The sequence below is a fragment of the Mustela nigripes genome, chromosome 8, assembly GCF_022355385.1.
Source record: "Mustela nigripes isolate SB6536 chromosome 8, MUSNIG.SB6536, whole genome shotgun sequence".
Taxonomy (NCBI): domain Eukaryota; kingdom Metazoa; phylum Chordata; class Mammalia; order Carnivora; family Mustelidae; genus Mustela; species Mustela nigripes.
Window position 1 is genome coordinate 36,549,229 of NC_081564.1, and position 26,832 is coordinate 36,576,060.

General features: G+C 37.3%; 2 protein-coding genes across 3 annotated transcripts in view; both read left to right on the forward strand.

Moving 5' to 3' along the window:
* Positions 1-26,832, forward strand: part of L3MBTL4 (L3MBTL histone methyl-lysine binding protein 4) — a 453,622-nt gene that overhangs the window by 174,076 nt on the left and 252,714 nt on the right. For both annotated transcript variants that reach the window (XM_059409232.1, XM_059409233.1), the window contains exons 8-10: positions 276-367; positions 1,851-2,005; positions 3,084-3,160. In XM_059409232.1, coding sequence (XP_059265215.1) covers positions 276-367; positions 1,851-2,005; positions 3,084-3,160 — 324 coding nt within the window. The remainder of the gene's footprint in view (positions 1-275; positions 368-1,850; positions 2,006-3,083; positions 3,161-26,832) is intronic.
* LOC132023898 (peptidyl-prolyl cis-trans isomerase B-like) lies at positions 18,439-19,282 on the forward strand. Its single transcript, XM_059410018.1, is given in 2 exon segments — positions 18,439-18,503; positions 18,506-19,282. Coding segments are annotated over 2 exon segments (621 nt in total). The 5' UTR covers positions 18,439-18,454; the 3' UTR covers positions 19,078-19,282.

The following is a 26,832-nucleotide window of genomic DNA, read 5'->3' on the forward strand; positions in this document are numbered from 1 at the left end:
ATGAGACTCCCATCAGGCCATCAGCAGACCAATTCTTTATCTTAATGAATTTAAACAATTTGTAAGGGCATGATATGCATGATGGGAAATCACGTCAACAGTTTTGAATTTCATATGTTAAAAGACATTGAAACAATTTAGAGATTTTAATTTAAATCATTTGTGGTCTACCACAGGACTTTGAATTTATAACAGAAGACTGAAGAAGGCTAATATATTGAATATGCACATGGTTATATCCTGTGGGTATTTTGAATAATCCATACTTTTTTTAGGTTATAGAAAAGATAAATTTGTTTGGATGGATTACTTGAAGGCCTGCAAATTGCAAAATGCTCCCAAGAAATTATTCAGAAACAGAAGTTCTGTAAGTATTTTCTTCCTCAGTATAAATCCGATTTCTACTTGAGCTTAAATTTCTTAAAATTCACTATATATTCTGTTGTATTTTTTCAGAATCCTTAGCTTCATATGACTTTTCTCACTTAATTTGTCCGTTTCCTATAGGTGTATCCCACCCCACCTTTAAATGTACACTTAAATACTTTATTTAGATGCAGAGAGTTGAAGACTATATTTAAATCCTACTAAAATGTAAAATGCCTTTTGGAATGGTTTTTCCTTCTTGATTCTAGTGAGTTATTCGTTTGAACTTAGTTTGGTGTTTTGAGACCAGTAGATACCACAGGTAGACTTTGAATAAACCCAGCCTAGTCGGATTTCTGTGTAATGAGAATGAGGGTGCATTTTCTACAGATTCAAGGGACGTATGAAGATATGAAGATTTGGGTGGAGCACATTTGTTATGCTATCTGTGTCCCCAGTAACCTGTCAGCTCTTCAGGAGAGAATGAGAATAAGGTGCAGCCCCTGCCTCCTCTAGGCCTGTCAGCCTGTTCCCCCCCACCCCTCCCGGCAGTGAGGCCACCTACCTGGGAAGGGGGCAGGGAACCCTAGGGTTGCTCTGCCACCTACTGGCTGTGTTTATCCCTTTGTAGGACACTCACCCTGATCTTGAAATCGATGTTATATAACTGCTCTGTGTGTTTCATAGAATTTTATCAACAAAAGAGAGTAATAGAAATGGGAAATTGCTTTTAAAGATGTAATGCGCTAAAGGAAAACAAAAAGCAGGGCTCAGTATAGACCGTAAAGAGGTAGGAAAAAAACCATTTTCTAGTCCCCAGATCCCAGGACTGGCTAATTACACTGGTATAAAAAATGGGGTTTTGTTATTGTAATGTTACTTTAAATCATAGTCCTTACTGTTTTTTACTATGAAAAAATGTGTATAGATACTAAAAAAAGCATTTGGATTTCTTTCAAGTATAGATTTATTTATGGATTCATGCATGTGTTTCTTAAATATCCAGAAAGCCACTGTTTTCAGATTTCATCAAAGTAAATGATAATTTTGGTGCTAAAGAGCCTATCTTTACTACTTCTGGATGGTATTTGGAAATACTGGTATTTGGAAATTGTTCAAGTCTGTGGGGAGCAGAGAAAATTATTTGATACTCTTGTATCCAGTAAACATCATATTTTTAAATTAATATAATTTCTTCTAAGAACTGAAAAGGGAAAATAATGATGATGAGGGAAATACAACTTAACCTGCACAACAAAAGAGAAAAAGTACAAGGTAAAAGCTAGTTTCCTTGGTTTTTGTTAAGAATGCTAACCTCGTAACAGTTTGTTGGAATATTTGTACTAGCATTTGCTGGCTTCATTCTAGAGGGTAAGTGTTGCCTGTAGACTGTTCTGATGTTAAACATAGACGTTTTGACAGTAGCTTAGTCCTATCTGGTGTCCTGTTTCTTTTTGTGCCTCTCCCCTCTGGTGCTGTGTTAGAATGGGCCAATGCCTAAAGAATTTCAGGTTGGAATGAAGCTGGAGGCCGTCGACAGGAAGAACCCTTCCTTGGTGTGTGTGGCAACCATAGCAGATATTGTTGAAGATCGCTTACTAGTGCATTTTGACAATTGGGATGATAGTTACGATTACTGGTGAGACACCAATGTGCATTTTATTTCTGTGTGTTCATGTTTGGTGTTAAGAATTTATTTTCTGGTCTTGTCACTGTCCTTGCTGTTCTTAGAGTAATGAACATCAGAATTTAGTGGCCAACTTTTCATGACCTTCTCTTCCACATGAATTGCTGAATTAAAATGCCCGAGAAACTTACCCACTCTATGAGAGGTTACCTAATGACGCCTCAGCTGAAATAATATGACCAGGTCAGGGCACTTCATTGTGTTGTGTCTAGTTTGTAAGGGAAGCATTTCTATGAAGAGGAAGTGAAGAACCTGGAGCTATTTTTTTTTTTTCCTGAAAAATGTTGAACTCAGCCTGTCATATTTTTGAAAGGGAAGATTCACAGGGAGAATGGAGTGAATTATTTGAGATCCTGTGGGGAGCAGAGAAAATGTATGCTACAATACCATTAAACTAACATTGCATGAGTTACAGAAGGCTTTCTGGGTAAAAACCTGAAATATGGAAGAGGGAATGGCAAAAATGATTTTTGTAGCATTTCTTCACAGTCTATCCTGAGAAACCATCAAGTCTCTGCCTAAGGCTATGGCTCTTCATGTGCATGAAGGGGGCCCTATTCTCTTCTTTGAACTAAGAAGCAGAGCATGGATTAATTGTTCTGTGTGTCTCAGAATGGTCTGGGTTCCTTGAAAAGGAGAAGGGAAGAAATTGGAGGCATATGGAGTCTGGTCTGTCCTGTTAAACTTGGGCTGGCCTATTAATATTTTTTCCCTTGATGCTAGTAGGAAGTGGTGGGAGAGGCTTATTAAAATGTTCACTCTTTGGGGATAACACTGGCAGTTCAGGTTCTAGTCAAAGTCTTTCTTAAAAGTACTTTTAAATTTCAAGAAAGGTAAAAGAGAAGTTTGGTCACTTAGCTTAAAAAATACAGTACTAAAAATTACTTCTAATTTTATTTAGCTATAAAATATTTTTGCTATGTAATTATATCTTCCATGGTATCTCTTAGTATCTAGAATGGTCATTACTCTTGGATTATTTCTCTGGCTTTGACCTGTGTAGGATCTGAAATAGAATCCTGTTTTGCAGGTGTGATGTAAATAGCCCTTATGTTCAGCCAGTTGGTTGGTGTCAGGAGAATGGAAGAACTCTGATAGCACCCCAAGGTAAGCGGGCTGGCTGCATTTTCTTTGAAGGCATCTCTGTGTGATGGCGATGACTGTTCTTATTTTCTGTTGATGCAAACCAGATTTTAATAAAAGTGTATGATAAAAATACTGTGCAAGGCTGTTTTGATTACCCTGTAACTCATGTGTCTGAAATCTGCTAGTCTTTCCCATAATGAAAATGGACTGGGTTTATAAAGATGCATTAGGCAGCCACTTTAAAAAATGTTGCTGTTCATTCCGCGTTTTGGCACACACATACAAAAAATGTGCTAAAAATTTTTATCTAATGAAATGTGTACCATTGCTGCAGATCATTATTTAAAGCTAATTTTTCCCATGTGTTATCTATCTTTAACTTATGCTAATCCATTAATTGAATCATAATTTTATTATATATTCTTTGGAGTTAAATGAAGAAATGTAGAAATCTAAGGAGTGAGAATTAAGCATGAGTCTTCAGACTTGCCAGACCTCTTTACCAAACCAACTTGATGGTTCAGCTAAACACCACAGTAGGGACTCTTTCTAGTTATTTATATTTTTTTCTCATTGTAGAAATATTAAGTATTTAGAGAGTTTCTATATCAAATTTATGTTTTCTAATATCAATATTAATTAGGTATAATGGTTGTTTAAGCTTAGCATTTTAAAAGTAAGTATTCTAGGAGAAACTGATTTCTTTCAATTAAAAAAATGTAGAGAATGAGGGCACACTCAGTGAGGGTCCAACTCCTGGTTTGGGCCTAAGTGGTGGTCTCAAGGTGTTGGGATCAAGCCCTGTGTTGGGCTTTGCACTCAGTGTGGAGTCTGCTAGAGATTCTCTCTCCCTCTCCCCTCTGGCTGCCTCAACATCTGCCCCCTCCTGCTTATGCTCTCTCTCTGTAAAATAAATATATAAAACTTAAAAAAAATGTGGAGTATGTAACGTGCCATTCTAGAATGGAGCAGATGTTTAATGTTTTGATTTGAATGATTCTGGAAATTTACTGTGTTTTAATTTTTTTTCCCTTGATACAGAAAAATGATTAGGATTTGTCATCGAATTTGTGAGTTAAGTGAAAAAAAATTAAAATTCAAAACAATCAACAAACCAAACCAAACTTAAAACCACAACCTATTTAAACCCTCCAATTAGTCTAGAAGTTTTTATAAAATATATAACATCTTCTCAAATTTGATTTTGATATGCAGATAATTTAGAGTTGTTTGTTCTATTTTTCAGTAAAACTGGCTAAAGCTAACTTTAGAATAATGTTCTTCAAGATGAGGTGAAATGTTCGTCAGATCTCAGAATATGCGGTTTGAGTTAGTGTGCCTGGAGGTACAGCACACTCTGCTTCCCGTTTTCCTCTGCTGGAATAACTTCTCTGCTACTTGCAGCTTATTCTCACTACATTTCACGGATGTAATCAGTAGTTAAGTTCATCTCCTTGTCTTCTCGTGCTGTGTCAGCCTAGAAATAGTCTGTGCAGAGATTTTAAGAAGTCTATGTCCAGAATCTTTCCATCATTAATATGAACCGAGGAGCGAGGAGGCAAAGCTCCCATACAACAGATAAGGCCAAAGCTTTCAGGCCCTGATTGATGGGTGCAGGAGACTATTTAGTTCATAAAGTCCACAAAGCACTGATGGAACTCAATCCAGATTTATGGTTTTTCCCATACAATTGATTGCATATACAAATGTCATCACCATGCCGAGATTTGAAAAAGAGTTGTAACCAAGGACCAATTTAATGATAGAAAGTCTTCACTTTGGTGTCATATTTTCTTCCCTAGGATGTAGGTTTAAAATTCTGAAGAGATTTCGTCCTGATATACAATGTCTGAGTTAAAATATTCCAGTTAACCCACCTGTAAACCTCATCTACTTGTTAATATCCTTTTTACACATTATGGAGTGTTTTTACACACTAAAATACTGCCCTCCCCCAAGCCCCAATTTGTATAATACTTTGTTTCTCTGCAGTGAATTCTTTATCTACTTTTTTTTCCCTATTGAGATATAATTCACTTATTATAAATTTCACCCTTTTAGTATTTATTTCAGTTGTTTTAGTATATTCACAATGTGGTACAACCATCATCTCTATTTTTTTTTTAAGATTTTATTTATTTATTTGACAGAGATCACAAGCAGGCAGAGAAGTGGGCAGAAAGAAAGGAAGGGAAACAGTCTCCCTGCTGAGCAGAGAGCCAGATGCTGGCTTGATCCCAGGATCCTGGGATCATGACCTGAGCCGAAGGCAGAGGCTTTAACCCACTGAGCCACCCAGGTGCCCCCATCTCTATCTATTGCCAAAGATTGTCATCATTCCCAAAAGAATATCTTCTTTTGCTCAGTCACTCCTCATTCTCTCCTCCCTCTCAGGCCTAGGCAACCACTACTCTATTTTATATCTCTTTGGATTTCACTATTCTGGACCCTTGGCATCACGGAATCATACAGTATATGGCCTATTAGGTCTTGGCTTCTTTCACTTAGTATAATGTTTTCATATTGTAGCTTGTCTCAGTAAATCATTCCTTTTGTTTACCAATAATATTTTAGTGTATGGATATGCCACATTTTGCTTATTAATTCATTATTTGATGGGCATTTGGTTTGTTTTCACTTTTTTGACGGTTATAAGCTTTCATGCACAAGTTTTTGAGTGATGTTTTCATTTCTTTTGGCTATAATTCTAGGACTAGAATTGCTAGGTCATAAGGTAATTCTGTGTTTGAGGAATTGGCAAACTATTTTCCAAAGGAGCTGTACAGTATACATTCTCACTGGCAACGGATGAGAATTCCAGTTTCTCCACATCCTCGCCAGCATGTTATTGTCTTCTTGATTATAACCATCCTGGTAGGTGTGAAGTTAGATCTCATTGTGCTTTCAATTTTCATTTATCTAATGACTACTGATGTTGAACAACTTTTCCTGTGGTTACTGGCCATTTATATGTCTTCTTTCAAGAAATACCTGTTCATATTATTTGCCCATTTTTGAGTTAGCTTATTTGTCCTTCTGTTATTGAGTTTTAAGTGTTCTTTGGATATTAGACAAACTGTTGTCCTTTTCACTTTCTGGATGGCTTTTTTTTAAGTACAAAAGTTTTTAATTTCAATGAAGTCCAGTTTATCTGTTTTTTTCTTTTGTTGTACTTTTGATATCTAAGAAAGCACTGCTAGTCTATGGTCACAAGGACTTGTTATAAAAGGCTTTTATTTCCCCCAATTGATTGGTCTTGGCAGAGTTATTGAAAAACAGTTGATTATGGACAGAGGAGTTTATTTCCAGATTCTCCATTCTATTCCATTACTTTATATGTCTGTCCTTATGCCAGTACCACACTATCTTGATTACTATAAATATTGTGAAATTGTGAGTTCTTTAACTCTATTTTATGTTCTTTTTCAAGATTGTTTTGGCTGTTCTGAGTCACTTGCAAATATGTCCTTATGAATTCTAGAATCAGCTTGCTGATTTCTGTCCAAAAAAACCCAATGGGGATTTTGATAGGAATTGATCTCTAGATCAATTTTGGGGGTAGCCATCTCAAAAATATTAAAATTTTCAGTCCATGAGCATGGGACATGCTCATCTTTTCACTTATATGTATTAATTTTCTTTCAATGATGTCTTACAGTTTTTAATCTACCAGTCTTGCTCTTTTATTACGTTTGTCCTGTAGTGTTCTATTCTATTTTTTTTTTATTAACATGTAATGTATTATTTGCCCCAGCGGTACAGGTCTGTGAATCATCAGGCTTACACAGTTCACAGCACTCACTATAGCACATACTGTTCTATTCTTTTTTAATTGAAGAGAAATTTACATGACATGTAATTAGCCATTTTAAAGTGTATGATTTAGTGGTAGTGTATTCAGAATGTTATGCCACCACCAGCTCTCTCTAATTTCAAAACCTTTTCATCACCCAATAAAAACATTCTGTACTTATTAAGTAGACACTCTCCACTCCCTGCCTCCCACCCCCTGGTAACCTTTACTCTGCTTTCTGTGGATTTTCATATTCTCAATATATTATACGTGTTATATATAAAAAGAATTCTGTGTCTGACTTCTTTCACTTAGTGTAATGGTTTCAAGTTCATCCAAGTTGTAGCATATATCAGTAGCTCATTCCTTTTTGATTGACTACTTTTCCATTGTACATTCATATGCTATGATTTGTTTGGCCATTTATCTGTTGATGGATATTTGTATGGACATTTGTACTTTTTCCTGTATTACTAATACTATTGTGAGCATTCTTATACAGTTTTCTGTGTGGTACTGTCTTCTCTTTGGTGTACACTCAGGAGTTGAATTGCTGGGTCATATGGTAATTCTATGTTTAGCATTTTGAGGAATGGAGAGTTATTTTCTGAAGTACCTGTGCCATTTTACATTCCCACTAGCAACATATGGCAATGATTATTTCTGAACATACATGCCAACTTGTTATTTTCTGTTTTCTTGATTATGAAGTGGTATCTTATTGTGGTTTTGATTATATTTCTCAGGTGACCAGTGATGTAGCTTATGTGGCTATTGGCTATTTGCATATCTTTTAAGAAATAGTTATTCAGATCCTTTGCTTATGTAAATATATTGGGATGTCTTTTTGTTATTTATATATTTTTAAAATATTATGTCCATTTATTATATTATCATTATTATTATTATCTTGAGAATTTTTTAAAGATATATTCATTTATTTGAGAGAAAGAGGGTGCACATGGAGGAGGGTGAGGGGCAAAGGGAAAAGGAGAGAGACTCTCAAGGAGAGAGAGTCTCAAGCAGACTGCATGTTGAGCATGGAGCCTGACATGGAGCCATCCAGAGACCCTGAGATCAGGACCAGAGCTGAAACTGAGAGCCAGACTTCCAATCAACTGTGCCACCTAGTCACCCCTGTGACAGTATTCTGGATATGAAACCCATATTCTATAAATGATTTGCAAATGTTTTCTCCTTTTCTATCAATTGTACTTTCACATTCTTGATAATGTTTTTGGCTATAAAATAGTTTTTAATTTTGATGGTCCAGCTTATCTGTTTTTTCGTTTGTTCCTTGTTCTTTGATATTAAATCTAAGAATCCATTGCCAAATCCGAGGTCATGAGGGTTTACCCCTATGTCTTTTCTATGGATATTATAGTTTTATCTTTTATATTTGAGTTGTTGATCCATAATGATTCAATTTTTGTATATGAAGTGAGGTAGTGGTTCAACTTCATTCTTTTGCATTTGGTTATCCAGTTAGCCAGTACCATTTGTTAAAGAAACTATTTCCCTATCACATGGTATTGGCACCATAGTTGAAAAGCAGTTGGACCTAGATGTTTAGGTTCATTTCTGGGCTCTTCATTCTATTCCATTACCTATCCTTAAGCCAATATTATTATTATTATTTTTTTTTTTAGAAAAATGCAAGTTCACAGAAAAGTTGATAGGAAGGCACAGAGATACTTTTTATACTCCTGCCTTCACACATGCATGGGCGACCTCCAGAATCACCATTGCTCATCACAGTGTATATTTGTTAGAATTAATGAACCCACATTGACACATCATTATCACCTGAAAGTATTTATTTAGGATTCACTTGTGGTGTTGTGCATTCTATGGCGAGTTTGGACAAATGCATAATGACTAGCTATCATTTAGGTATCATACAGAATATTTTCATTGCCCTGAAAATCCTCTGTGTTTTACTTAGTCATCTCTCTCTCACCCCCCAAACCCTTGGTAACTACTGATCTTTTTACTGTCTTTATTTTTTTGCCTTTTCCAGAATATCATGTAGTTGAGGCCATACTGTAGGTAGCCTTTTCAGACTGGCTTCTTTCACTTCGGAATATGCATTTGATGTTCCTCCATGTCTCCTCAGGATAGCTCACTTCTTTTTAGTGCTGAATAATATTCCATTATCTGGGTATATCTCAGATTATTTATCAATTCATCTACTGAAATTTATCTTGGTTGTTTCGAAGTTTGAGCAATTATGAATAAATCTGCTATACACATCCATGTGCAGATTTTTGTGTGGGCATGTTTTAAGCTCCTTGGATAAATGGCAAAGAATGATATTGCTGAATAGTATGGTAAGAGGATGTTTAGTTTCATAAGAACCTGTTAAACTGTCTTCCAAAATGATTGTAACACTGCATTTACACCAGCATCATGTGGGAATTCCTGTTACTCTATATCCTCACCAGCATTTAGTGTTTCAAGGTTTTGGATTTTAGCCATTTGAATAGGTGTGTAGTAGTATCTTGTTTTTAATTTGTATTTCTTTGATGACATATGAGATGGAGCATCTTTTCATGTGGATATTTATCATCTGTAAGTCTCCTTTGGTGAGCTCTCTGTAAAGGTCTTTAGCCCATTTTTTAGTCAGGTGGTTTGTTTTCTTATTGTTGAGTTTTAGGACTTCTTTGTATATCTTGAACCTGTTTTTTATCATAAATGTGTCTTTTGAAATATTTTCACCCAGTCCATGACTTGTCTTTTCATTCCCTTGACAGAGTCTTTAGCAGAGCTGAAAATTTTAATTTTAATGAAGTCTATCTTATCAATTATTTTTTTCATGGATTGTGTCTTTGGTGTCATATTAAAAAATCAAGACCAAACCCGAGGTCATCTAGGTTTTCTTCTATGTTATCTTGTAGGAGTTTTATTGTGTCACATTTCATATTTACATCTGTGATTCATTTTGAGTTAACTATTATGAAGGGCTTTATATCTGTGTCTAGAATTTCTCTTTTTTTTTTTTTTGCATGTGGATGTCCAGTTGTTCCAGCATCATTTGTTGAAAAGACTGTCTTTGCTCCATTGAATTGCCTTTGCTCCTTTATCAAAGATCAGTTGACTGTACTTATGTTAGTCTATTTCTGGGCTCTCCGTTCTGTTCCACTGAGCTCTTTGTCTATTCTTTTGCCAATACTATGATGCCTTGATTAGATACAAGCTTGATTATATCCAAGTATACCAGTTGTATAATAAGTCTTAAAGTTATATAATTTTGGTCCTTCAGTTTTGTTCTTCTTCAATATTGTGTGGCTATTCTGAGTCTTTTCCCTCTCCATATAAACCTTGAAATACCTGTTAGTATTCACAAAATAACTTGCTGGGATTTTTGCTGGGCTTGTTTTGAATATATAGATCAGGTTGAGAACTGCCATGTTGACAATTTTGAGTCTTTCTATCCATGAACATGGAATATGGCCCTATTTAGTTAGTTCTTTGATTTATTTCACACATATTTATAGCTTTCCTCATTAGATTTGTACATAGTTTGTTATATTTTATACCTATTTCATTATTTTGGGTGCTAATGTAAATGGTATTTTTTAAAATTTCAAATTTCATTTAATCATTGCTGATACACAGAAGAGCAATTGGCTTTTACCTATTTATCTTATATCCTGCAACCTTGGCTTTCTGTTCCTAGAGAAATGACTTAGGATTTTGATAAGTTGCATTGAATATAGAGTGCTTTAAGGAGTATTGCCATCTCAGTAGTATTAAGTTTTCTAATCCATGAACATGAGATGTCTTTTTACTTTTTAAGGTCTTTTTTTTTTTTTTAAGATTTCATTTATTTGAGAGAAAAAGAGAGAAAGGGGAAGAGTGGGGTGAGATGCCGAGGGAGAAGTAAGCTCTCTGCTGAGCAGGGAGACCAATGCAGGGCTTAAACACAGAACTCTAGGTTCATGATCTGAGCTGATGGCAGACACTTAGCCAACTGAGCCACTCAGCCCACTTTTTAAAGTCTTTAATTTACATCAGTGGTGTGTTTTATTTTTCAGTGTATAAGTCTTTTTTTTACATCCTTGGTTGAACTTACTCCTAGGTATTTTATTATTTTAGAATGTATTGTAAATGAAATTATTTATCTCCCTTTGGAATTATTTATTCCTGGAATAGAAAAACACAGCTAATTTTATATCCTGCAACTTAATTAATTTATTAGCTCTACTAGTTGTTGTTTTAATGTATGGATTCTATTGGATTTTTTTTTACATAGAATTAAAAGGACAAAGTTCCAAAAGATTAACATTTCCAATTTGAATGCCTTTAATTTTGTTTCTTGCCTCGTTTTTCTGTCTAGGACTTCTAGTACATTATTGAATATAATGGTGAAAGTGGGAATTCTTGTTTTTTCATAATCTTGGGACAGAAAAATCTGTCTCTTACCATTATGCATGCTGTTATCTGTAGATTTTTAATAAATGCCCTGTATCATGTTAAGAAATTTCCCTTTACTCTTAGTTTTGAGTGTTTTTATCATGAAAGGATATTGGATTTTGTCTGATTTTTTTTTTTGTATCTAATAAAACATTTATGTGGGAATTCCCCACCCCACCCCCATGGTTTCAGGGTGTATAGTTCTTTAAATGTACTGTTGAATTCAGTTTGGTACATTTTGCAGAGGATTTTTGTATTAATATTCAGAAGGAGTATTGGTATTTAGTTTTCTTGTCATGTCTTTTCCTTTTTTTTCATTTTTATGCTATTGTAAATGGAATTGTTTTCTTAATTTCATCTTTAGATTATTCATCGCCGTTGTGTGGAAATAGAGTTGATTTTTGTACAATGACCTTATATTCTGAACCTTGCTGGATTTATCAGTTCTAATAGTCTGTGTGTATATATTCCTTAGGATTTTCTATATGCAAAATTATGTCATCTCTAAGTAGTGAAACTCTTACTTCTTCCTGTCCATTTTGGATGGCTTTTATTGCTTCCTTAAATCCTCTGGTTTTTAAATAGTAGTGGCAAGACCAGACATCCTTTTCTCATTCCTAATATTGGGGAAATACTCAGTCTTTCCACATAAATTGAGGTATTTGCTGCTGGTTTTTTTAATAGATGCTCTTCATCAGATTGAGGAAGTTCCTTTCTGTTCCTGGCTTGTTTTATTCTGAAAGATTAGTTCTTTATTCTGTTAATATGGTGTTATTATATTTATTGCTTTTTATATACTGACATAGTCTTGTATTCCTTTATTTATATACAGACACAGTCTTGTATTCCATGTACCCTTTTAAAATGTTTTTTTTAAAGATTTTATTTATTAATTTGACAGACAAATATCACAAGTAGGCAGAGAGGCAGGCAGAGAGAGGAGGAAGCAGGCTCCCCGCCAAGCAGAGAGCCCCATGCAGGGCTCAATCCTGGGACCCTGGGGCCATGACCTGAGCTAAAAGCAGAAGCTTTAACCCACTGAGCCACCCAGGTGCCCCTAAGATGTTTTTTATTTCTAATGGTATATCTAAGGTTGCTGAGAGTGCTAAGGAAAAACCGGATATACACAATAAGTCAGATGCTTGGTTATTTAAAATATTCATCTACAGAATGATTTCTTATTTTTAGGAGGGACTCAACTGTGTCATAAAGGAGTTTCTTCTTATGGTGTTGGAGGGAACTGACCCTTCATGGTCACAGGACCACACTGGACCACAAGAAGCTTCCCATTTGATGTAGTGACATGTAAAATAAAATTTCAAGTAGAACAGCCATTTAATCAAAGTATGAGCAAGAGAGTGGAGTTTAATGAAAATATATGCAGAGGAAAAGTGAGCAAACATTGGGTGAAGACAGTTAAAGCTTAGCTGTAAATGAAATTGCTTAAAGCTTGTGATGAGTTATGATTATGCTAGCCTGTAGGTTGTGAAAACACAAGTGCCCAAAGATCTCAAGTCCCTATTAAGAGAGGAGAGGTTTGAAACAATGGATAGTAGAAGGGGCCCTGAGGAAGGATGATAGAATGCTGTGTACTCAGTCCACAAGAGGGAATTTGGACATAAGATTTTTAAAAGACCCACCAACCAACCCACATGGTCTTCACATATTCCCTCTGCTGTGACTAGGCTGGAAATAGGATGCCAGAAATATACGTAATACATTAGATGTCATATATATTTTATATTTTTTAAATATATATTTTTAGAGTTTGAACATAGTAAAAAGAAATTAATATTGTCTCTACGAATGATTTGTTTCTGTTAGTAATTTAACACCACAACTTGTTAGCTGTAGTTATTTTACTTTAAGTGAATTTATATTTTAAGCATCATTTATGGCTATAGAATTTTACATAAAATTTTATTTTATGGTGGTAATTACATTGTTGTCAGAAGAAAGTGTATTTGCTGTATTGGTTATAGCTTCTACGTGTGTGTGTAATTGCACTTCTGAGAACAATTAGGGTGCTTGAAAGTAGAACAGTGTTTGCTGATCTGTATAGTTGCCCCTAGTGTATAATCAGATTCTCATAGATTCCAGATAAAAGAGACTTTTCAGAGAGAGAGATAGAGAAAAAAAGGTCAGTTTTCAAAATGTGCGAAGTATAAAACGTAAAGGTGCTTTTCACTGATATAAATTTAATACAAGGTGTTACATATTCAGTGTCTTTCTACAAAGGACTGAAAAAGTATGGGCTTCTATTCCTTCAGAAGTAGCAGTCTGCTGAAATTTTAGCTGAAGTTAGGAAATGACAAAAGGTTGTTAGGCAGACCCTTTGGTGTTTGAAGGAGAGAAGCTCCTTTCCAGAAGGTTTGCTGGGTCTCGTAGTGAGCTCTTTGAGCTTCACTTGGTTATGAGCCGGCTATGTTCTGTGAAGAGTCACTTCCTTATAATAGGGGGACAAGTCTCATCTCGTGTTGAAGTACAATCCCCTAGTAGCATAGTTTTAGGTGGCTCATGGTATAGCCAAGTCTGTACAGTTAAAATTAGAGCTGTCTATTAAAGAATATTAACTGGATTATCAGGGAAAAGTTATATTTTTTGCTTTTTCAGTTCCTTTGAATGGTATGGCTGAAGTAACTCTGATTGCTTTGTAGTATATGAAATTCCCAGTACTCTGCATTGCTTGGTGTGGCTTATTAACCAGTCAGAACAGTATTGTGAAGATTGTTTTCTCAACAGTGGGATTACTTGTATGAAAATCTGTGGTGCAGTTCGCAACAGGAGCCTCCATGCCATCCAGCCTCCTGCTCAGTGTGGGCGGGTGGACAGGAAGCCCTGCAGGAAGGTGATGGTTGTGTGGGCCTCTCTGACTGACAGCAGTGACCATGTCCCCCAGGAAGGATGACAGCCCTGCATAGAGTGCCCTTCCAACTGCAGACCGCTGTTCCCATTTGAAGCATACTCTGAACCCAAACTCAGATTCAATTCAGCAAACATCTCCAGAGTGACTTCTGCGCTCCTAGAAGGGGGGCAACCAAATAAGTATAAAACATGATAAAGGAAGGGTTCTGTCTATTTCTATAACACACTATTGAGATGGAATTCACACACTATACAACTCATCCATTTATTATGTACAATTTGGTGATTTTAAACATATTTACAGAGTTGTGTGGCCATCACTGCATTCAATTCTTCAAAAAGAAATTCTGAACCATTTTGCATTTAGGCCCCAACCTTCATTCCCTTCTACCCTCTGTCTTTATAGCTGTGCCTATTCTGAATAGTTCATGTAAGCAGAATTCTATAACGCAGCCTTTCAGGTCTGGCTTCTTCACTTAGCATAATGATGTTAGAGTTCATCATGTTGTAATATGGATTGGCACGTCACTCCTTTTAATTCCAAATATTATTTTGTTGTATAGATAATCCACAATTTGTGTATCCATTTATCCGTTAATGGGTATTTGGGTTGTTACCACATTTTGGTTATTTTGAATAATACTGCTGTGAACATTTGTGTGAGAGCTTTTGCAAAAATGGTTCCAATTCTCTTGGGTATATACTTAGGAGTGGAGTTGCTGGGTTGTTTAGCAATTCTACATTTAACTTACTGAGTAATTGCCAGACTCTTTACCATAATTTTAATTCCCACGGGTAGTGAGTGAGGGCTCCAGTTTCTCTCTATCCTCGCTACACTCGCTGTCTGTGTTCTTGTCCATCACCATCACATGAAGTGTGAAGTGGAATCTTATTTTTGAATCTCATTTTTCTTGACTGCCCAGTATGACTTCATAATTTACCTGTTTTCATGGCAATTTTGTGAAGAGTTTGTCAGTTGTTTCAATTTCATAGTGGAAGCCCTGAGGTTCAGCGAGGTCAGATAACTGGCCCTAGACATTTCATGTGATGTGAAGGGGATTAGGTGGCAGGCTCTGTGAGTAGATTTCCTTTACCTTTTCCTTTTCTCTGTGCTGCTTATAGTCCTATACATGGGCTTCTGACCATAATGAAAGGAACATTTTCAGTAGACCATTGGAAACATAGGAGAGGGACATGTAAGCTCCAACTCTGCATGTGGACATCTTCCTTTGGAAGCAGTGTTGGCATTCAGTTTTTGAAAGATGGGCAGACATTCACCTGAGAAGTGGAGTGGAAGGGAATGTTAGGTAGAAGGAATTATATGCACGTCTTTAAAAGAGAAGTTCCCAGGGGTGCCTGGGTGGCTCAGTGGGTTAAAGCCTCTGCCTTTGGCTCAGATTATGATCCCAGGGTCCTGGGATCAAGCCCTGGTTGGGCTCTCTGCTCAGCGGGGAGCCTGTTTTCTCCTCTCTCTCTGCCTCCCTCTGCCTACTTGTGATCTCTGTCAAATAGATAAATAAAATCTTTTTAAAAAAAAAGTTCCTGGGATTCTTGGGTGGCTCAGTTGGTTAAGTGGCTGCCTTTGGCTCAGGTCATGATCCCAGTATCCTGGGATCGAGTCCCACATCGGGCTCCTTGCTCAGCAGGTAGCCCGCTTCTCCCTCTGCCTCTGCCTACCACTCTGTCTGCTTGTGCTCACTCTTGCTCCTTTCTCTCTCTGACAAATAAATAAATAAAATCTTAAAAAAAAGAATTCCTGTAAACTTCATATTATGGGCATATGAGTAATGTGCTGGGCTGCAGGATAAGGAAGAGGGGGCAGGAGGTGAGAAGCGATTTAGAATGTTAGGCTCAGAATGAATTGGCCTTGTAAATGTTTCTATTTTGTTTAAAGTTGGAAATAATTTTAGACATTCAGAAGTCACAGTAACAAAACTAAACTCCCTTCCCAACCATTTGAGATTAAGTTGCCGAAATGAAAGTTTTACATCACCTGGTTATATCCTCTGTGAAGCAGGCATGCACAGATTTCATCAGGATCACCTGTGTTTACTTGTCCTCTCTAGTGTTCTTTAATTTGCAACAGTTCTTCATCTTTCCTTGAGTTTTATGAACTTGACACTTTTTGAAGAGTACAGGCCAGTTTTTTGGGTTTTTTTGTTGTTGTTGTTGTTTTTGTTTTTTTATCACAAGCTTCTCACTTTGGGTGTATCTGCTGTTTCCTCAGGAGTAGACAGATTATGCCCTGGGGAGGAATATCCCAGAAGCAATGCATCTGCCCAGGTGGTGCTGTCCTTTCCCTGTTATTGTTAACTTTGATCTTTTGATTGAAATGGTGTGTGCCATTTCACCACTGCAAAATTACTTTTTCCTTTTTGATTAATACATACTTGGAAGTGATTTTGATATTGTAATTATTCTATTTCTCACCTTTCACTCACTAGTTTTTAGCATCTTTTGATGTTTATTGGATAAATTAGTAATTATTATGATGTTTGCCAAAAGGTAATTTTCTAACTACATTATTTCCTCTACATTTATTAGCTGACTTATGCTATCCTGTGACTTATTTGTTTATTCAGTTTTTTATATATAGTAACTGGAGTTGTGGATTCCTATTTTATTCATTGTGTTTTAATCTCTTACTATCATTATACAGGACCCTGGTCGGGGAAGGTGGGATAAAAGGACAGTGAGCAGAGTTTTCTTGGTCCTGAGGAACTGACAGTTTACTGAATTTATAAATAACTCTTATAGATGATAGCCAGGAGATTAGTTTAAAAAAAAAGTAGCATTTTTTTTCCTTATAAATATCATGCTCTAGAGTAAATACATTTTAATGTGATATTAAAAAGACACTCAAAGCAGAAAAAATAAACTTGCATATATTACTAATCATGGGATAGTTTTCTGGGGCCATCTGATAGTGTGTCATTTTACGTTATAGTATCTATGCCTCCGGGAGACATTCTCCTACCAGAGGTCCCGTAAGACAATGCCATGGTTCCTTCAAAAGGGTAATCCTGCCACTGCAGCATATTATATCATGTGCCTCTCTTCTTTAACTTGATTGCAAATCATATCATCATTTCCTCAAGGCTTTTCATGGAAAGCGAAATCTCTACACAATTCTACAGAAACGCTGTAAAGGGATAGTATTCTCTCTTCCGTAAAGAGTGTTGAGTCAGTGCTGTTCTCCTTATGAATCTAAGTTTATTTTACCACTGAATCCTTATACATAAGCACCAGTGAAGTAAAGCAGAGAACTTAGTATAAGTCAAACTTACTTAAAATAAGTGTTAGTTACATTTTTCTTTTCATAAAAGTGCAGGAAAAGAATCAAATATAAAATGTAGTAATGAATAAATTAAAATATTAATCTCACTACTCTATAGAGCTTAACCATTATTATTCTGTTATTTTATTTTTTCAATCAGCTTGTGTTTTTATTTGACTATATATTTAATTTAAAAATTAAAATTATAATCTTATTGTTCATACTACTTTTGTAGCCATTTTTCCCCCTTTTACTTGAAAATATAATTTGGACATACTTACTCTTCTTTAAATAGCCTTTGAAAACCTGACTATTAATGACTGCATAATTATCTATTATAATAGATAACACAGTTTATTTTGTTTTTTCTTTTGCATCAAATATCAAATTTTTCTAATTCTTAAATAACAATGGAAGACATCCTTTTAAAAATAGCTTTGTAGGGATGCCTGGGTGGCTCAGTTGGTTGGACGACTGCGTTCGGCTCAGGTCATGATCCCGGAGTCCCGGGATCGAGTCCCACATCGGGCTCCCAGCTCCATGGGGAGTCTGCTTCGCTCTCTGACCTTCTCCTCGCTCATGCTCTCTCTCACTGTCTCTCTCTCAAATAAATAAATAAAATCTTTAAAAAAAATAGCTTTGTATATTTGTTATTACTTTCTTGTTATTGTAGTGGAATTAATGGATTACAGAGGATAGAAACAATTTTTAAGCATTTGATAAATACTTCCAGATTACCCTCTAGAAAGTTTTTTCCTTCCAGCAATAATATTAGAAAATTCAGACATGAAAAAGAAAAAAAAGGAACAAGACCCCAGATCTCTCAAAATATAGACACAAATTTTCTTTGAATGTTGTATTAGCAAGAATTATTTTGTTTTGTTCACTATTTATCCAAACATAAAATAGGCAGTAAATCACATTTAAAAATATTTAAAATAGGCTGCGCCTCTCTGAGCGGAACATGAAGGTCCTCTTTGCCGCCGCCCTCATCGTGGGGTCCGTCTTCTTCCTGCGTTGCCAGGTCCCTCCACGGCCGACGAGAAGAAGAAGGGGCCCAAAGTCACCATCAAGTACTTTGATCTGCGAATTGGAGATGAAGATATAGGCCGGGTAGTCATTGGTCTCTTTGGAAAGACTGTTCCAAAAACAGTGGATAATTTTGTGGCCTTAGCCACGGGAGAGAAAGGATTTGGCTACAAAAACAGCAAATTCCATCGTGTGATCAAGGACTTCATGATCCAGGGTGGAGACTTTACCCAGGGAGATGGCACTGGAGGAAAGAGCATCTATGGTGAACGCTTCCCTGATGAGAACTTCAAGCTGAAACACTACGGGCCTGGCTGGGTGAGCATGGCCAATGCAGGCAAAGACACCAATGGCTCCCAGTTCTTTATCACGACGGTGAAGACAGCCTGGCTAGATGGCAAGCACGTGGTATTCGGCAAAGTTCTGGAAGGCATGGAGGTAGTACGGAAGGTGGAGAGCACCAAGACCGACAGTCGGGACAAGCCCCTGAAGGATGAGACGATTGCAGACTGTGGCAAGATCGAGGTGGAGAAGCCCTTTGCCATCGCCAAAGAGTAGGGCCCCCGGGACCTCTTCCCTTTGAGCCACCATCTGTGCAGCCCTGTTGCCTTCCCCTGGGTGGAGACCGGCTACCGCAGGGTTTCGTGCTGCTCTGGCCCCAGTGCCGGCCTCTGACAGAGTGGACCCCTCCCCGCACATTCCGCAGGCCTACCTACCGGCCTGGTTTTGTAACAAAGTCCTACCAATGCTGACCAATTAAAAATATATATATATTTAAAATAACATAACTCATACACAGGTTGAATCAGTAATCAGAAATCTCCCAACAAAGAAAAGCCTTGGACTTGATGTCTTTGCTAGTGAATTCTACCAAACATTTAAAGAATAACTAATGCCAGTCCTTCTCAAACTTTTCCAAAAAACTGAAGAGGCAGGAATACTTCCTAACTCATTTTATGAGCCTCGTATTACCTTGTTACAGCCAGAAAGAGACACTAAAAGAAGACTACAGACCAGAATCCCGTTTGAGCCCTGAAGCAAATATGCTCAGCAAAGCACTAAAAGACTGAATCCAACATCATATTAAGAGGATTATATGCCATGACCAAGTGGGACTGACTTCTGGAATGCAAGGATGATTCATCATATGAAACTTGATCAATATAATAATACCAAATTAACAAAATGAAAGACAGAAGCTTGAAATAATCATCACAATTGATGAAAAATCACATGACAAGATTCAATACACTTTTATGGGAAAAAACAAAACAAAACAACATTTAATAGTTTAGGAACAGAAGGAAACAAACAATATAATAAAAGCCATATATGAAAAACCCACAGGAAATATTATAGTCAGTAGTGGAAGACTGGAAGTTTTTCTTCTAAGATCAGGAAAAAAGCAAAGATGCCTGATTTTGCCTCTTTAACATAGTACTGAAAAACTTAGAATAATTGGCAAGAAAAAATAATAAAAGGCATTTGGATTGGAAGGAAAGAAAGAATCTCTGTTCCTGATATGATAATATGATCTTATATGTAGAAAACCCTAACACACACACACACACACACACACACACACACACCCCTCTTAGAATTAATAAATGAATTCAAAGTAACAGTATGCAAAATCAAGACTCAAAAATCAGTTACATTTATACACACTAACAATAAGCAATCTGAAAAGTATTTTTTTATCTTTATTTTATTTATTTATTTATTTATTTTTAATTTTTTATTTTTTATAAACATATATTTTTATCCCCAGGGGTACAGGTCTGTGAATCACCAGGTTTACACACTTCACAGGACTCACCAAAGCACATACCCTCTCCAATGTCCATAATCCCACCCCCTTCTCCCAAACACCCTCCCCCCAGCAACCCTCAGTTTGTTTTGTGAGATTAAGAGTCACTTATGGTTTGTCTCCCTCCCAATCCCATCTTGTTTCATTGACTCTTCTCCTACCCACTTAAGCCCCCATGTTGCATCACCACTTCCTCATATCAGGGAGATCATATGATAGTTGTCTTTCTCTGCTTGACTTATTTCGCTAAGCATGATACGCTCTAGTTCCACCCATGTTGTCGCAAATGGCAAGATTTCATTTCTTTTGATGGCTGCATAGTATTCCATTGTGTATATATACCACATCTTCTTGATCCATTCATCTGTTGATGGACATCTAGGTTCTTTCCATAGTTTGGCTATTGTGGACATTGCTGCTATAAACATTCGGGTGCACGTGCCCCTTTGGATCACTACGTTTGTATCTTTAGGGTAAATACCCAATAGTGCAATTGCTGGGTCATAGGGCAGTTCTATTTTCAACATTTTGAGGAACCTCCATGCTGTTTTCCAGAGAGGTTGCACCAGCTTGCATTCCCACCAACAGTGTAGGAGGGTTCCCCTTTCTCCGCATCCTCGCCAGCATCTGTCATTTCCTGACTTGTTGATTTTAGCCATTCTGACTGGTGTGAGGTGATATCGCATTGTGGTTTTGATTTGTATTTCCCTGATGCCGAGTGATATGGAGCACTTTTTCATGTGTCTGTTGGCCATCTGGATGTCTTCTTTGCAGAAATGTCTGTTCATGTCCTCTGCCCATTTCTTGATTGGATTATTTGCTCTTTGGGTGTTGAGTTTGCTAAGTTCTTTATAGATTCTGGACACTAGTCCTTTATTTGATATGTCATTTGCAAATATCTTCTCCCATTCTGTCAGTTGTCTTTTGATTTTGTTAACTGTTTCCTTTGCTATGCAAAAGCTTTTGATCTTGATGAAATGCCAATAGTTCATTTTTGCCCTTACTTCCCTTGCCTTTGGCATTGTTCCTAGGAAGATGTTGCTGCGGCTGAGGTCAAAGAGGTTGCTGCCTTTGTTCTCCTCAAGGATTTTGATGGATTCCTTTCGCACATTGAGGTCCTTCATCCATTTTGAGTCTATTTTTGTTTGTGGTGTAAGGAAAAGGTCCAATTTCATTTTTCTGCATGTGACTGTCCATTTTTTTCAGCACCATTTATTGAAGAGGCTGTCTTTTTTCCATTGGACATTCTTTCCTGCTTTGTTGTAGACTTGAAGGTCTATTTCTGGGCTCTCTATTCTGTTCCATTGATCTATGTGTCTGTTTTTTGTGCCAGTAACATGCTGTCTTGATGATAACAGCTTTGTAATAGAGCTTGAAGTCCGGAATTGTGATGCCACCAACGTTGGCTTTCTTTTTCAATATCCCTTTGGCTATTCGAGGTCTTTTCTGGTTCCATATAAATTTTAGAATTATTTGTTCCATTTCTTTGAAAAAGATGGATGGTACTTTGATAGGAATTGCATTAAATGTGTAGATTGCTTTAGGTAGCATAGACATTTTCACAATATTTATTCTTCCAATCCAGGAGCATAGAACATTTTTCTATTTCTTTGTATCTTCCTCAATTTCTTTCATGAGTACTTTATAGTTTTTTGAGTATAGATTCTGTGCCTCTTTGGTTAGGTTTATTCCTAGGTATCTTATGGTTTTGGGTGCAATTGTAATTGGGATGGACTCCTTAATATCTCTTTCTTCTGTCTTGCTGTTGGTGTAGAGAAATGCAACTGATTTCTGTGCATTGATTTTATATCCTGACACTTTACTGAATTCCTGTATAAGTTCTAGCAGTTTTGGAGTGGAGTCTTTTGGGTTTTCCACATATAGTATCATATCATCTGTGAAGAGTGATAATTTGACTTCTTCTTTGCCGATTTGGATGCCTTTAATTTCCTTTTGTAGTCTGATTGCTGAGGCTAGGACCTCTAGTACTATGTTGAATAGCAGTGGTGATAATGGACATCCCTGCCGTGTTCCTGACCTTAGCGGAAAAGCTTTCAGTTTTTCTCCATTGAGAATGATATTTGCGGTGGGTTTTTCATAGATGGCTTTGATGATATTGAGGTATGTGCCCTCTATCCCTACACTTTGAAGAGTTTTGATCAGGAAGGGATGCTGTACTTTGTCAAATGCTTTTTCAGCATCTATTGAGAGTATCATATGGTTCTTGTTCTTTCTTTTATTGATGTGTTGTATCACATTGACTGATTTGCGGATGTTGAACCAACCTTGCAGCCCTGGAATAAATCCCACTTGGTCGTGGTGAATAATCTTTTTAATGTACTGTTGAATCCTATTGGCTAGTATTTTGTTGAGTATTTTCGCATCTGTGTTCATCAAGGATATCGGTCTATAGCTCTCTTTTTTGGTGGGATCCTTGTCTGGTTTTGGGATCAAGGTGATGCTGGCCTCATAAAATGAGTTTGGAAGTTTTCCTTCCATTTCTATTTTTTGGAACAGTTTCAGGAGAATAGGAATTAGTTCTTCTTTAAATGTTTGGTAGAATTCCCCCGGGAAGCCGTCTGGCCCTGGGCTTTTGTTTGTTTGGAGATTTTTAATGACTGTTTCAATCTCCTTACTGGTTATGGGTCTGTTCAGGCTTTCTATTTCTTCCTGGTTCAGTTGTGGTAGTTTATATGTTTCTAGGAATGCATCCATTTCTTCCAGATTGTCAAATTTATTGGCGTAGAGTTGCTCATAGCATGTTCTTATAATAGTTTGTATTTCTTTGGTGTTAGTTGTGATCTCTCCTCTTTCATTCATGATTTTATTTATTTGGGTCCTTTCTCTTTTCTTTTTGATAAGTCAGGCCAGGGGTTTATCAATTTTATTAATTCTTTCAAAGAACCAGCTCCTAGTTTTGTTGATTTGCTCTATTGTTTTTTTTTGTTTCTATTTCATTGATTTCTGCTCTGATCTTTATGATTTCTCTTCTCCTGCTGGGCTTAGGGTTTCTTTCTTGTTCTTTCTCCAGCTCCTTTAGGTGTAGGGTTAGATTGTGTACCTGAGACCTTTCTTGTTTTTTGAGAAAGGCTTGTACCGCTACATATTTTCCTCTCAGGACTGCCTTTGTTGTGTCCCACAGATTTTGAACCGTTGTATTTTCATTATCATTTGTTTCCATGATTTTTTTCAATTCTTCTTTAATTTCCCGGTTGACCCATTCATTCTTTAGAAGGATGCTGTTTAGTCTCCATGTATTTGGGTTCTTTCCAAACTTCCTTTTGTGGTTGAGTTCTAGCTTTAGAGCATTGTGGTCTGAAAATATGCAGGGAATGATCCCAATCTTTTGATACTGGTTGAGTCCTGATTTAGGACAGAGGATGTGATCTATTCTGGAGAATGTTCCATGTGCACTAGAGAAGAATGTGTATTCCGTTGCTTTGGGATGAAATATTCTGAATATATCTGTGATGTCCATCTGGTCCAGTGTGTCGTTTAAGGCCTTTATTTCCTTGCTGATCTTTTGCTTGGATGACCTGTCCATTTCAGTGAGGGGAGTGTTAAAGTCCCCTACTGTTATTGTATTATTGTTGATGTGTTTCTTTGATTTTGTTATTAATTGGTTTATATAGTTGGCTGCTCCCACATTGGGGGCATAGATATTTAAAATTGTTAAATCTTCTTGTTGGACAGACCCTTTGAGTATGATATAGTGTCCTTCCTCATCTCTTATTATAGTCTTTGGCTTAAAATCTAATTGATCTGATATAAGGATTGCCACTCCTTCTTTCTTCTGATGTCCATTAGCATGGTAAATTCTTTTCCACCCCCTCACTTTAAATCTGGAGGTGTCTTCGGGCTTAAAATGTGTTTCTTGGAGGCAACTTATAGATGGGTTTTGTTTTTTTATCCATTCTGATACCCTGTGTCTTTTGACAGGGGCATTTAGCCCATTCACATTCAGGGTAACTATTGAGAGATATGAATTTAGTGCCATTGTATTGCCTGTAAGGTGACTGTTACTGTATATGGTCTCTGTTCCTTTCTGATCTACCACTTGTAGGCTCTCTCTTTGCTTAGAGGACCCCTTTCAATATTTCCTGTAGAGCTGGTTTGGTGTTTGCAAATTCTTTCAGTTTTTGTTTGTCCTGGAAGCTTTTAATCTCTCCTTCTATTTTCAATGATAGCCTAGCTGGATATAGTATTCTGGGCTGCATGTTTTTCTCGTTTAGTACTCTGAAAATATCATGCCAGCTCTTTCTGGCCTGCCAGGTCTCTGTGGATAAGTCAGCTGCCAATCTAATATTTTTACCATTGTATGTTACAGACTTCTTTTCCCGGGCTCCTTTCAGGATTTTCTCTTTGTCACTGAGACTTGTAAATTTTACTATTAGGTCACGGGGTGTGGGCCTATTCTTATTGATGTTGAGGGGCGTTCTCTGAACCTCCTGAATTTGGTGCTCGTTCCCTTTGCCATCTTGGGGAAATTCTCCCCAATAATTCTCTCCAGTATACCTTCTGCCCCCCTCTCTCTTTCTTCTTCTTCTGGAATCCCAATTATTCTAATGTTGTTTCGTCTTATGGTGTCACTTATCTCTCGAATTCTCCCCTCGTGGTCCAGTAGCTTTTTGTCCCTCTTTTGCTCAGCTTCTTTATTCTCTGTCATACGGTCTTCTATATCACTAATTCTTTCTTCTGCCTCATTTATCCTAGCAGTGAGAGCCTCCATTTTTGATTGCACCTCATTAATAGCTTTTTTGATTTCAACTTGGTTAGATTTTAGTTCTTTTATTTCTCCAGAAAGGGCTTTTATATCTCTCGAGAGGGTTTCTCTAATATCTTCCATGCCTTTTTCGAGCCCGGCTAGAACCTTGAGAATTGTCATTCTGAACTCTAGATCTGACATATTACTAATGTCTGTATTGATTAGGTCCCTAGCCTTCGGTACTGCCTCTTGTTCTTTTTTTTGTGTTGAATTTTTCCGTCTTGTCATTTTGTCCAGATAAGAGTATATGAAGGGGCAAGTAAAATACTAAAAGGTTGGCGACAACCCCAGGAAAATATGCTTTAACCAAATTAGAAGAGATCCCAAATCGTGAGGGGGGATAAAGGGGATAAAAAGAGGTTCAAAAAGGATGAAAGAGAAAAAAAAAAAAAAAGAAAAGAATTAAAAAAAGAAAACAAATAAGAAAAATATAAAAAAGAAAAAATATATATATTACATAAACTAGTTAAAAAACATTAAAAAAGAAAATGGTTGAGGAAGTGGTGATGCAACATGGGGGCTTAAGTGGGTAGGAGAAGAATAAATGAAACAAGATGTGATTTGGAGGGAGACAAACCATAAGTGACTCTTAATCTCACAAAACAAACTGAGGGTTGCTGGGGGGAGGGTGTTTGGGAGAAGGGGGTGGGATTATGGACATTGGAGAGGGTATGTGCTTTGGTGAGTCCTGTGAAGTGTGTAAACCTGGTGATTCACAGACCTGTACCCCTGGGGATAAAAATATATGTTTATAAAAAATAAAAAATTTTAAAAAAAAGAAAAAGAAAATGGTAAAAGTTAAAAAAAAATTTAACCAGAAGTCGAGAAAAAAAACAAAAAAAAGAGAAAAAAATTAAATTAACTGCAAGACTAAAAAAAAATCACAGGGAAAAAGTCATGAGTTCCGTGCTTTGCTTTTTCCTCCTCTGGAATTCTGCTGCTCTCCTTGGTATTGCAACCGCACTCCTTGGTAAGTGAACTTGGTCCTGGCTGGATTTCTTGTTGATCTTCTGGGGGAGGGGCCTGTTGTAGTGATTCTCAAGTGTCTTTGCCCCAGGCGGAATTGCACCACCCTTATCAGGGGCCGGGGTGAGTAATCCGCTTGGGTTTGCTTTCAGGAGCTTTTGTTCCCTGAGCACTTTCCTTAGAGTTCTGGAGGACACGGAATACAAATGGCGGCCTCCTGGTCTCCGGCCCGGAGGAGCTGAGAGCCCAGGTCCCCACTCCTCAGTGCACCCTCAGAGAACAGCGCCTAGTTACTCCTGTCTGCCCGACCTCCGGCCACGCTCCGAGCTCACCGAGCCTGGGACCGGTTCAAGGTAACACTGAGCTGTGAGCTTACTGTCGGCTCTTTCTTGGTAGCCGGCTTTCCCGTTCCAATACCCGCAAGCTCTGCGACACTCAGACACCCCCGATCCTTCTGTGACCCTGCGCGACCTGAGGCCACGCTGACCCCGCGTGGGCTTCGCCCCGGTTTAGCCTCTGGAGCGATGTCCCTCAGCGGAACAGACTTTTAAAAGTCCTGATTTTGTGCGCCCTTGCTCTGCTGCTTGCCGGGAGCCGGCCCCTCCCCCCGGGGTCTATCTTCCCGTCGCTTTGGATTCACTTCTCCGCCGGTCCTACCTTTCAGAAAGCGGTTGTTTTTCTGTTTCCAGAATTGCTGTTCTTCTTCTCTTCGATCTGCGGATGGATTTTCAGGTGTTTGCAATCTTTAGATAAGCTATCTAGCTGATCTCTG